This window comes from Lepidochelys kempii, chromosome 10 (genome assembly GCF_965140285.1).
Source record: "Lepidochelys kempii isolate rLepKem1 chromosome 10, rLepKem1.hap1, whole genome shotgun sequence".
Classification (NCBI taxonomy): Eukaryota; Metazoa; Chordata; order Testudines; family Cheloniidae; genus Lepidochelys; species Lepidochelys kempii.
The window spans coordinates 52266644-52279409 of NC_136389.1; the positions used below are offsets into that span (position 1 = coordinate 52266644).

The 12766-nt window shown below is 46.7% G+C and overlaps 1 protein-coding gene and 1 long non-coding RNA gene across 28 annotated transcripts in view; one reads left to right on the forward strand and one right to left on the reverse strand.

The window, feature by feature from the left end:
- LOC140894856 (uncharacterized) overlaps positions 1-3066 on the forward strand; it is a 27457-nt gene extending 24391 nt beyond the window's left edge. Inside the window, exon 3 of the long non-coding RNA XR_012153961.1 lies at positions 1945-3066. This is a non-coding gene — a long non-coding RNA (uncharacterized LOC140894856). The remainder of the gene's footprint in view (positions 1-1944) is intronic.
- Positions 1-12020, reverse strand: part of TPM1 (tropomyosin 1) — a 23468-nt gene extending 11448 nt beyond the window's left edge. For 3 of the 27 annotated variants that reach the window (XM_073303598.2, XM_073303592.2, XM_073303591.2), the window contains exons 1-4: positions 11730-12012; positions 10712-10837; positions 1644-1777; positions 44-161 (exon numbers count right to left, since the gene is read on the reverse strand). In XM_073303598.2, coding sequence (XP_073159699.1) covers positions 44-161; positions 1644-1777; positions 10712-10837; positions 11730-11843 — 492 coding nt within the window. In that variant the 5' untranslated portion in view covers positions 11844-12012. Of the gene's footprint in view, positions 1-43; positions 162-1643; positions 1778-7283; positions 7489-10711; positions 10838-11016; positions 11143-11729 lie in introns of those variants that run through there. The other 24 variants (XM_073303606.1, XM_073303616.1, XM_073303603.1 and 21 more) reach the window with 20 other exon arrangements.
- Between the last annotated feature and the right edge of the window lie 746 nt (positions 12021-12766).

Here is a 12766-nt window from a genome sequence, read left to right on the forward strand (position 1 = left end):
GCCTGTAAGGCCTCAGCTCTTCGATTTGCACTCAGGAACTGACCTCTTCATACTTGCGGTCAGCCTCCTCAGCAATGTGCTTGGCCTCTTTAAGCTGGATCTCCTGGATTTCCATTTTCTCCTCATCCTTCTGGGCTCTGTTCTCTATGACCTTCATTCCTCTGAAAGTCAGGAAAAACAGGAAATACAAGGCTTAGTGCTTCCTAGTTTATCTCCAATCCTGACACCGTTTGGAGTGCATCTTTCTAAGACAGACTGAGATGGATGCAGCATGTCAGAGGTGTCATTTTATTTTACAAACTGTGAGGCAAAACTTCTCAGGTCTAGTCCTGGCTCCCTGCGTGCTTTCATAGGAGGTTGATAAGAAACTAATGGTATCTGAATTAAACAAGAGTGGTTCATTATGCTGCTTGCACAACTCAGCATTACATGAAAGTTTGCAATCAGCAGCCTGACCACATTTTTCTTCAATTCAGTTAAAGTGCTCCCTCACCCAAAGGTGAATGACAAAAGGGAACTGCTTTTGATATCCTAAGAAAGTGATTAAGGACAATATGAAAAGGAGGACTTGTGGCACCTTAGAGACTAACAAATTTATTTGAGCATAAGCTTTCATGAGCTACAGCTCACTTCATCGGATGCATTCAGTGAAAGTATGTAGCTTAAGCCTCAACTCTCTGGCACTGCACGTTCAACTCCCTGCTGGGTATTTTTCTGAGGTAGATAAATAAAGTTCTTTGTGAGCTACTGTATCTGCACCTTAGAACCTAAAGTCCTTTCTGATCCGTACAAACAAAACATTTAGCATTTTTTCAAGAGCCAGGATTTGCCCAGTTTGCTAAACTAAAATTCCCTTCCCCAACTGTTGTGCCATGTGCTGTGTGTCTGTCAAATGCTTCCCACCTCAAAAGGTGGCTGCATGATGAATAATGGTGTAGAGTGAGTCTGGAAAACATTTAGCGACCTTTCCAGACGAAAGGCACTATTATGGGTATTAAATATAATTTTACAAGTCTACAGGTGGGATTTTCAAAAGCACTTAGACCCTGGGCTCCTAACTCACTTAAGTACTTTTGAAAACCCTACCTCAAATCCCAGTCTGGACTGACTGTTTCTCTCCCCTTCCTTGGCCATGAAAGCACAAAACTGCATTAATGCACATTAATGCACAGGCAGAGCAGCAGTCTTTTCAAAGGCTTGCCAGTCTCTGGGTGGGCTTCTCAGTTGGATGCTCTGGAGAGATGGACTCTACAGTCTCCCATCAGGAGACTGAGTGTGCACCACCACCACAGAACTCCTGGCCCAAGATACAAAAGTCTTGGGGTTGGATTAACCTGGGTCTCTCAAAAGGGTAGCAGAACACATCAAAAGCCAAAGCACCAAGCTTAATGGTCACAGGATATCTGTAAAGTTATCTCAAAACCTGACATATAAACAAGGACTAAAGTCTGCACGTTCAACATGTTCCTCCAAATTTTAACTGATTGAAGTCAACGCATGTAAAGGCACAGTAGATTACATGCAATCACAAGATATAGAAAGGTGGTTAATTTATTTTTATCCAACCCACATCTGGACAATACTTGGCTTGTCATAAAGATAGCTTGCTGCTCAAATGAGAACATGAATCAGGCCATACCCACCTTTCACTCTCATCTGCTGCCTTCTCAGCCTCCTCCAGCTTCTGCAGAGCAGTTGCCAAACGCTCCTGAGCACGATCCAACTCTTCCTCAACCAGCTGGATACGTCTGTTCAGAGAAGCTACATCGCTCTCAGCCTAAGTAGAAGCAGAAAAGAAAATGAATCCATAATACAACCTAAGAGTCTTCTTTTGTAAAGGACCATTTAGATGGTTTTAGAACAACAGTTGGGAGAATGTACTAAGAGAGAACACTAGTCTAACTGGTTAAGTGGCCAACAGATATTTTTTATGTATCTCTACAGATCTGCGAGCACACACTCACTTGCGCGCTCTCTCTCTCCTACTCCTTCACTGAATTGTGTAGTTATCTCATAATGGAGGACAACTGATCGATTTTTCACCTGATATGAAATACCTAAATACTGTACAACATGCCCTAAGAAACTCAAGTGTTCAGTGAGTATATGTTTATTTTTTGGTTACTATGTATTCAGCTTGCACATATCCTCAGATTACAGAATCTTTACGTAAACATTAAACAATGTCAAAATTACGTTTTGCCCACTTTACCCAGAACATATTATAGGAATATAAAGGGTTTTAAATCCTATATCTTAAATCTGTATGTGGGAACTTGCCCTTCTTTTAACAACGGAAGTTGTATGAACATTTCCTAGAGCTTAAGAAAGGTAGGAAGCAGCATCTCTATGACAAGGCATAGAGGAAACACCCAAAATTACAATACATGGGTGAAGGTATTTGCAAATATCCAGCTCATAAAGGGTGAACAGAACACTAAAAAAAAACCCCAAAAATAAAACATGCAGTACTGGATACTAATGAGTTTTGTTCACAGGAGGGGACACAAGGCTGAAAAACAAGAGTCTAGCCTATGTTACTTTAACACAGGAATCCTGGCCTCACCAACTCTCACAACACATTTGGTTACATATTTTAATAATACTATCTGCATATTACCCTCAGCTTTGCTTTACTTGCATTAGAGATTTGCTTAATCTTCTGTGTAACATTTACACCAAGACTATGCGCCTCTTATCTTTACAAGCTTTCACTTCTGACATTTTCCAAGCTACATTTGTTCTAGTCACAGAGTAAGTACTGTGACAGCATTTTGTAAACAACTCCCTTATTAAGCCTCTCTGTTTCTTTCCAAAGGATATGAAGGGCAGTAGTGTTTAGAATAAAGGGTCACTATTTTAAAAGGAAAATTACTTCCAGGAATACAAATGACTTTTAATGCGCTGAAAACTATTTCAACATTTATTAACTTTGCTCTAACAAGGAAGTGTGATTATGGTGCCTGCCATCACTGAATTCCAGTTTAGAGGTGGATTCGGTCATGGATGTGGTCAGCCTCCTCAGTAGAATTCTCTGATCATGTTTTTGTGTAGAATAAAATAGGTGAAAATAAAAAAAAAAATAAAAAAAATTAAAAAAATCACATCTAATTGAAACTACACATTTCTTTCATGGCAAAGGTACAAGTCAGTGCCTTTTTGCAATTAAAGTTTTTTAGGATCCATCATTTACAGCCATAATAACAATAATATTTGTATCACAGTAGTATCTAGGAATGCTTGTCATGGACCAGGATCCCATTGTGCAAGGTGTAAATGAGGATCGCTTACGTACTGGATAGCATCTATCCTTTGATGCACAGCCGCCACTAGAATGAATGAAATTATGCACACACAACAAGGGCACAAATTGGTAATCTATTTGAAGTCAATGGGAGCATTGACAGTAGGACTCCAGGACTAGGGCCAAAATAAAATAAAATAAAAAATCCCTAAGTGTCAGTATTCCCTCCAATTTTATTCTTTTCCCAACCACAAACTACAGTTCAGAACTCTTATTAAAGGCCAGAGGTTTTATGAAAAGCACTTGGATATTTTAACTTGAAAAGTACAACTTTTTATGGGGGAAGGGGTTTTCAAATGTTAGTCTAAAAACACCTTGGGAAAGTGGTAATATTACAAGTTAACAATTATGTTAAAACTATTCTTAATGTGATAAGAGCACACAACATACTTAGGAAACACAGGACGATTAAAGTTCAAGTCTTACTTCCTGTTCTACAAGCAGTAACTCAGCAAGGGTTTACCAACTGGCCTTATAAGGCCTATGTTATTCTGCTGCAGAGCAGGACTTCTGTCCTTATATGGTAAGGAAAGGAAAAAATTACTGATGACATGGAGGGGCACTCCCATGGCTAATAGATAAACACAACCCTTTGCACTGATGCCACAGCATTCACTATATACTGCATACTTTTACAGTGAGAAGTCATATAACAGATTGGGGTGGAGTGCAAAATGTATCATCAAATGTGGTCACTAGCAATGTATAAAATGGGGGGGTGGGGGGAGAGGGGGCCGCGCAGAGAGGGGAAGGTAGAATGGAGCATCATTCACTTATTATATTTTAAGAAAATGGCAGCCAATGGTGCAAGAAAAGACAGTCTGGTTTAGTGTTCAAAAGTGGTAAGCTATGATATCGTTTGGCTAGAGCTTTAGCTTTTTTATTGTTTGCATTTCTGTACCTTGCACAAAAGAAAAAATATCTAGCTGGTCACATGCCATACAAGTCAAGCAATACACTATGGAAAGGATCATGTAGACTGCTTGCTGCAGTTCATTCTCTGGGAAGAAAAATGGAATCAGAGTGCAGCTTCAGCATGGATGCTTATTTCATATAGCAGAGCCACATATTTAGATGTGCCCATCAGTTCTGTTTTCTCCATTTATTCACATCAGTGCTGACCTCATTCAAAGGAACTTAAAATATCATGCAAATAAATTCTGGAGAATTTCCACAATCTAAATAAAATATTCCAGGAAAGGAAGAAAACCTCTAACTTCCTCTAACGACAACACTTGATAAAATACTTAAGACCGCTCGTATGGATTTGATCCTGCTTCCAGTGAAGTCAGTGGCAAAACTGCCACTGTTTTCAATAGTGTAAGACCAGGCCCTAATAATTTAGTAGCAAAACTCGTTATATACTTAAAAGATTCCACCGTAATCAAGCTATTACCTCAATTGGGGAAATCAGGGTCCTTTACTCCAGGGATCTTATTATTGTTCTCAAGGTCTTAGAAGAGGAATCCATATTTAAGGATGTTTAATATGGGAACTATTAAATTAGCAAAAGTATGACATGATCTGCCTCTAACTGTGAAAATGGTATGTGAAGTGACTGGTGAGAATGTAAAGGTGAGAATGTTACAGAATTCGAATGAGCCATCACTGTTGTCTCTGAGAAGGCCATCTGCAACCAATCAGGAAGCATTCCACTTGCTGATGGACCTCAGATAACACGCTTGTGCATTTACTGCCTAGATTAGAACACGTACAAAATTCCAGATTATAGGGAAAGGCCACTAGAGACCCTACAACCAGTTTTTCTATTATAATGAAATAAATGAATGCTGATAAGTGACATCAAAGAACAAAAAGAAAAGGAGTACTTGTGGCACCTTAGAGACTAACCAGTTTATTTGAGCAAAGCTCATGCTCAAATAAACTGGTTAGTCTCTAAGGTGCCACAAGTACTCCTTTTCTTTTTGCGAATACAGACTAACACGGCTGCTACTCTGAAACCTGTCATTATCAAAGAACAAAGTTTTCTATAAACACTGAAGACAGAAAACACCTCTGTGAGGTAAATTTTTACCTTTTTACATATGGGAAACTTTAGGTACAGAGAAAAGGAGTACTTGTGGCACCTTAGAGACTAACAAATTTATTTGAGCATAAGCTTTCTGAAGTGAGCTGTAGCTCACAAAAGTTTATGCTCAAATAAATTTGTTAGTCTCTAAGGTGCCACAAGTACTCCTTTTCTTTTTGCGAATACAGACTAACACGGCTGCTACTCTGAAACCTGTCATTATTTAGGTATAGAGATACTAAAAGCAGTACCAAAGGACAGTGGCAAAGCAAAGAATAGAACTCCCAGTCCCTTGCAGTAACCAGTAGACAAAACCACATCCCTAGACACATACTGGGTGATGCTCCTTGTTTTTTGTAATGTATTCTGTATAAAAACCTGAGCAAAACAAATATTTCTGTAAGGAGTATCTTGGTTCCTACTTTTTATACCTAAGCCATTAACTGACCTTTAAATAATTTGCTAGCCTGAAAAAAAGAGTTTGTTCACTTTAGAGAGAGTAAGGATGGTTAAGGCACTACCCTGGCCCTCAGTAGATCCAGGTTCACTTCCCTACTGTTCTTACAGACTTCCTGTGTGACCTTGGGAAAGTCACTTAGTTTCTCTGTGCTTCGGTTACCCATCTGTAGAATGGGGATAATAGCACTTCTCTACGTCACAGGGGTACTGTGAGGATAAATATATTAAGACTGTGAGACACTTAGATACTAGGGTAATGTGGGCCATCTAAGCACCTTAGACACACAGATTTGTATAGCATTTAGAGACATTGTTGCCAAATGCTCAGAATTGGCTTCCTCAGTTCATAGTCACCTAAGTAAAAGTAACCTGATTTTCAGAAGAGCTGAGTACTTACCTCAGTGGGAACTGTAGGTACCCAGCACTTCAAAAAATCAGGCCACTTATTTAGATGCCTAAATATAAACTTAGAACCCCACTGTATGCACCCAACTTTGAACGTTTTGTTCACGGTTCTTTAGTACCAACGTTTATGCTAGACAACCTAGTCTACCTAAAATATCTTCAGAATCTTTTATTTTTAAACTTAACATTTTAGACTAATAGCCACAATTATCTAGTACTTATCTGAAATCCAAACCATACTTGCTAAAAATGATATTTGTCTTGAGGTGTCTGTCTGAAGCCTGATGTTACATTCTTCAGAAAAAAACAGAACCCATTTAACTGGCATTTAAAGTAACCATTGTGTTAGAAAAAACTGTCAATGAAGTCTCTAAGTCTAAGTTGTCCAGGAAAAGGAATGCAACAATAAATACTTCTGAAATTTGCAACCGATCAGGTACAGACTGCTGTACATCAGTGATCACAAATCTGAAAAACAGGATATCCTCCCAGGAATTAGGAGGATCACAAACACTAGCACTGAGTTTCACAATGGAATTGAGATTATGAAGCTTCATTAGGCCACTGAGCAGAACACAGCCCACAGCAAAGGGCCAGCTACAGGCTTCCCAGTGTAAAAACTAATTTAAAGGGAAAGGGTGTTTGTGCCCTTGCCTAGCCCCTAAAAGCTGCACAGAACTGAATGAAAGGGTGGGGGAAAGGGGAACAGGGGACAGCCTCCGGGTATAATTTAGTCTCTCCCACCACCTCTGAGATTTGTCTCCAGGATACTGTTGTTCTGCTACGAATCTAAGCACAGCCCTTCCCTTCCCCTACACTCACACGCTCCCACCCCAGCCCCTGCAGAGGCCACATGCAGGGAGCGAGAAGAAACCTGCCCTGCAATCAGCTCTGCCCTGCCCCCAGCCCCAGGAGGGGCAGACAGGGATGTCGCTGGGTGTGTCCGCCAGCAGGGCGCAGGGCAAAGGCTGGGGGCAGAGGGGATGGGGCGCGCAGAGAGCCCTGGGGAGGAGCGGGAAGGGCCGGGTGCCGACCCCACGGAGAAGGCAGCAGCAGCCCTGGGAGGCGCTGCCCGGGGTCCGGTACCTGCTCTCGCAGAGCCCGCTCCTGGTCCAGGGCCCGCTGCAGGCTGCCCGCCTGCTCCTCGGCGCTGTCCGCCTGCTGTTGCAGGCTCCGGATCTTCCTCCGCACCGCCTCCAGCGAGCTCAGCCCCGCCATGGCCATGGCCCCGGCTCCGCACCGCCGCCACCGCCGCTCCCTGCGCTGCGGCTCGGCTACCCCTCGCCCCGCCTCGGCCCCGGAAGTTCCCCCGCCTCCCCCTGCGCTGCCCGCACAGCGCCCGGGGCTGCCCCGCGGGCTGGGCAACGGGGCTGCACACGGAGCCCCAAACCGGCCGGTGCCACAGGGAGCGTGCGGGGGCAGGCAGAGGGAGCCCCAGGCTGGGCTCTGCAAATGGGGGGAGGGGCGGATACAGACTCCGCTCTACAATGGGGGTTAGGGGAGGAGGAAGGACTCAGGGACCCGGCTGGGCTTTGCAATGGGGCGTGGTGGAAAGGCCCCAGGGACCCAGGCTAGGCGCTGCAATGAGCGGGGGGAGGAGGGAGGACCCAGGCTGGACCCTGTAATGGGGGGTGGGGTGGAGGGAGGACACCAGGACCCTTGGACTCTGCAATGACGGGGGGGAGGGAGAGAGAGCGCGAGAGATATGGACCCAGGCTGGGCTCTGCAATGGAGGGGGAGAGAGACATGGACCCAGGCTGGGCTCTGCAATGGGGGAGGGGGAGGGGGAAAGACAGACAGACATGGACCCAGGCTGGGCTCTGCAATGGGGGAGGGGGAGAGACAGACAGACAGACATGGACCCAGGCTGGGCTCTGCAATTGGGGAGGGGGACAGACAGACAGACAGACATGGACCCAGGCTGGGCTCTGCAATGGAGGGGGAGAGAGACATGGACCCAGGCTGGGCTCTGCAATGGGCGCGGGCGGATGGAGGACACACGGACCCAGTCTGGGGTCGGCACCGGTGGATTCAGCATGGCATGTGCAATGGGGGGTGGAGATCGAGAAGATCCCAGAGTAGCCCGTGCAGTGGGTGGGGGAAGGCACTGGACTCTAAACAGGCTGGGAGGACGGGGAGACGCTAGCCCGGCCGGTGTGAGGCAGGGCCGGTGGGCACGGTCCTGGTGCCTCCATGCGTGCATGGGCGTTGCGGAGGGAAGTGAGCATCTAGCCTGGCAGCGAGGGGCGGCAGCGCCACCTGCCGCCCACATTGAGACCCATCGTACCCTCTGTCCACGGGCTGTTCCCCAAGGCGTGAGAAGGGACGGACGGTGGCGGTGTGTGAAAAGTCACCAGTCAAAGCGGGTGGCAGGCCAGGAGTTCCCCACCCTCCCCCTACATCGCAGAGGAACACTGAATAGGGACAAGGGCCCGATTAGCTGACTGAGTCGCTCGGGACGCTATACCGCATATGCCACGTGGTGGGGTTTAAGGCACAGAGGCTGGAGCCTGCCAGGGAGGCTGTGGAGCGGTTTTAACATCTCCGAGCAATGCTCAGGGGGTTGTTAGCCCCCAGGGGAGGTGGGTTGGTGGCTCTCAGGCTCAGGAAGTGCTTTAAGGAGTGACTGAATTTTGCACTGGTGAGTCATTTGACTTTACTCACTCCCTCATGTGAGCTCACCCCAAGGAGCTCTTCCCCTCCCTCCCTGGGACAGATCTCTCTCTCAAAGCTTGGACCGATGTGCAGTAGGAGGAGGAATACTCTGAATAAACGATTTGTGCTCCCAAAGATACTCTACATATCTGCTTCACCACAACCTCTTATCACAACAGGAGACACTGCATACACCAGGAAACACAGTATTGCAGAGCAGCTTTTAAATCTCTGCCTTTGTCTCGAAAACAAGCCAGGCATCCTAGCTACCCTCTGCTTGAGCGGTTACTGCAAATAAAACTGCTTTCTCCACACCAATTCCAAAATGGTGTTTTTCTTCCAAGTAAAGGGAAATGGCACCATGACTGCATTGGAGACGTCTCTCTTTTCATGAAAGCAATCTAGTAACATGTCTCTCCCCTCTCCTGCCTTCTTCTTCAGGCAAGCTATTCCCAAATAGTTTGCATACTTTTCCTTATAAGGAAGATCTCCCTGGATCTATATGCGGCTCCTTTGAACAAGTTAAATAAACGTCCTGCGGGAGAGCTGCCTCTCATCCATTTAGCCTTATACAGAGAAAGAAAGACATCTGATCCATATTATACAGAGTCTCTCTCTCTCTCACACACACTTTTTTTAAGATCCTGAGCTCCATCTGAAAATTAAGAATCAAGTTGTACAGTCTATACTGGGACTGAAACACTTTAAAAAAAAAAGTAAACAGAAATGTTTTGTCTTCTTTCACACACAATTAGATCTTTCTTGTTTACATTTCATCCTCTAAAGTATTTTCCCTGCACCTAAAATACTTTGCTTCATCATCATCTCTAAAACTCCTTCCCAACTGTATTATTTTTAGAGATTCATTTTAAAAGCTGAGTTAAGGGGGGAAATACATCATCAATTTGGAAGAGTTGTGCATCACCTAATTCTATAATTCAGAGGTGAAATTCACTCATAGGGAATCGAATCCTACAATGGTGGCCAGAGGGATCTGGATGTAAAGCTGTAGAAATGCTAAATTTGTACGTACTACATGCATGAAACTAATGCTTGTCAAGGGGCAAACAGATGGGTGGGATGAGGGTTCGGGTGGGGTGCAAGCTTTCACACTATACCATATAAAGCAAGGAGCTATATATAACCCCCAGCTTGCTCTCTGGATCTCTATCCCACTGACTGCAGACCTAGCAAGTATCATCTTCTGGAGGGCTGTCTTATCCTTTAACAGGTGAATTATTAACCTCAAATATCTCCAGACATTAAAATCTAGGAGATGGCCTTCAATTTAAGAACCACGGAGTTAGGGTAACCTAAGCTGTAATGATTCAGTGAAGGCCTAGCTGATGTTAGGCCTCTTTTGTACCCCAGCAGGTAGCTGTGTATATGTTAAAAGACCCTGTACTAAGAGTAAAACAGCAATCCTTACTGTTCTTGGCCTAGGGAAAAACAGATGCAAATAACTCACCAATAAAAACATCTTTAAATGACTGCAAATACTTTTCTCAGACAGGAGAAATGGTAATTTTTTCCTCTCCCCTCCTTTTAATCGTCTAAACAAACATCCCACCCACCCCTTACTTACAAGCTCTGTCTAGAGAGGTGAGTACATCTGAAATGCACATGTGCTGAGTGAGCAGAAATCCATGTCTGTGCCTTTGATGGTGTGTGCACCTCATGCAAGAAGGCAGCGTGGTTTCACCTCTGACCAGGAAACACCTGGCCCCTACAGCAAGCATGTCCCTGGGATGCAGCTGGACCGAAGCACAGGCATGTGTCCTGTGCAGAGGGCAGTAGGGTTTGGGAGGGTAGAGAGGGCGTTGTGTGTGTCTACTGGGGGAAGGGGGGCACTAACTTACGTCTGCGGCCTTTTTCTCAGCCACTTCCAGCTTTTCCTGGGCATCTTTCAGGGACTCGGAGTATTTGTCCAGCTCATCCTCAGTGCCCTTCAGCTTCTTTTGCAGAGCCACCAACTCGTCCTCCAGCTGCGAGACGGGTGGAAAGTGGTGGGGTAGGAAGAAGGGGAGGGGGAAGGGTGCAGCAGGCAATGTGATCGCGCAAAGGAGAAGTGTGGGTGCAGAGGGACAGAAAAGGACAGACGGACAGAGAGAGAAAAGGAGAGAAAGAGTTAGATTCCCTTTTGCTCTTGGCAGAGGCACGCTACCTTGGTGGCCTTCTCTTCTGCTGAGAAGAGGCTTTCCTCAGCCTTGTGCAGCTCCTCCAGCACTTGGTCCCTCGTATCCTCCGTCACATGCAATTGCTTTTCCAATTGCACAATGTCCTCCTCAAACTAGGCGCACACAGAGGAAATACAATGCACAGATACATTTTTTCTGGGTGTTTCCCCCTCTTCCCTTCCCCAACCTCCCCGTAAATGCAATTTAAAAAAAAATCCAACTCCATCCCAGGAAAGGAGTGGAACACATCTGGAAAGCGGCGCTGCATTTGCAAGGGAACACTTCTGCTTTCCGATGCTTAGCATAAAATGGGGGAGAGGAGGCTGGGGAACACATGGGCTAACTTGCACTTAGCTAAATCAAAGCAGAGCTGTCCATCACCAGCCAGCTACTAATTTTTACACTTTATTCCGGCTCTAAGGGACATTTTAAGTCTGTCTGGCCCCCTTTTCCCCTCCCCAAATCCCTCGGGTAGTTATTCAAATCTACTCCACTGGTGTAAATTCCGCTCTTTCGAGTTACTCAGTCTCTTTGGGCGGGGAGGGGAATCCCATGAAGCAAAGTCCAGGCAGCCGGTAAGAGCCCACACGGCGGAGAGCTGGGACAGACTGCTGCTCCAGCCTGCGAGCCGCATGAGGACCCCGAGGGGGTGCTGCTGGTGGCTACCGACTCGCGCGCTGGCACGCGGCGAAATGCAGACCTGCTTGCTCCTGTCCTCCGCCGCCTTCTTGTCCGCTTCGGCTTGCTCGGCTCGGTCCAGGGCGTTCTCCTTGTCGAGCTTCAGCATCTGCATCTTCTTCTTGATGGCATCCATGGTGGCGGCGGGCTAGGAGTCCACACACGGAGGAAGGGACGGGGCGGGCGGGCTGCGGGAGGCGGGTCTGTGCTGGGGCTGAGCGCCGGGCTGCAGTGGGAGCGCCGGCCGGGCAGCGCCGCGCAGATATGTACGTTCCACGGGGGCTGCCTGCATTCCTCAAGCCAGCCATCCAATACTTTTTTGGAGAGGGCTTTTCTCCCCCCCGCCCCCTGGCCTCGTCCCTACCCCCTGGCTCTCATCACTCCCAGCTTTTTTTCCACCTCCGGCCTTTGCTCTCCCATTCGCTGCCGCCTACCATTTGACCGTGGATATGACTATATATGGGATCCGATGGGCCAGGGAGGGAAGGCAGGCAGGCAGGGGCAGAGTTTTGTGCCTGTGTCTACCCTGAACACGGGGGACGGGACGTTGGCCGCTGCCGGGGGCAGGCCAGAGCGGGTTGCGCGGGTGATGCTGTGAGCCAGGGCGGACTGTCTGCAGGGAGCGAAGTTATGCCTGAGCTGCCCGTCTTGCAAAGTACTGGCGTGAGCCGAGCGCTTGGGTGATTGTTCTGCTCCGTAGCGGGGCTGGCGCGTCCCATCCCGGACCCTCCAATAAATCCCAGCCCCAACGTCACCGGGAGCCCACCGAGCTTTCCTCCCTTCCTGTAATATACAGGCTTCTTTCTAACAGACCACAAGGTATAGGCATTAACTCGGTCGGGTCATTCCCTGGGGTGTGGTGAAGGCTGGAGGGCTCTCTGGCTCACAAATCCATTCACAGTTTTCACACACAGCTTTAAGGAAACCTTAAAGAGCCTTGAGGCTCAATGATGTACAGGGCTGGTGAAATTTTCTTCGCTTTTGCCCTTTGCGCAGGGAGGAAGTCATATTTTTGCAACCACAACTGGAACCGATCATCTTCTGGCTTGTTACTACATT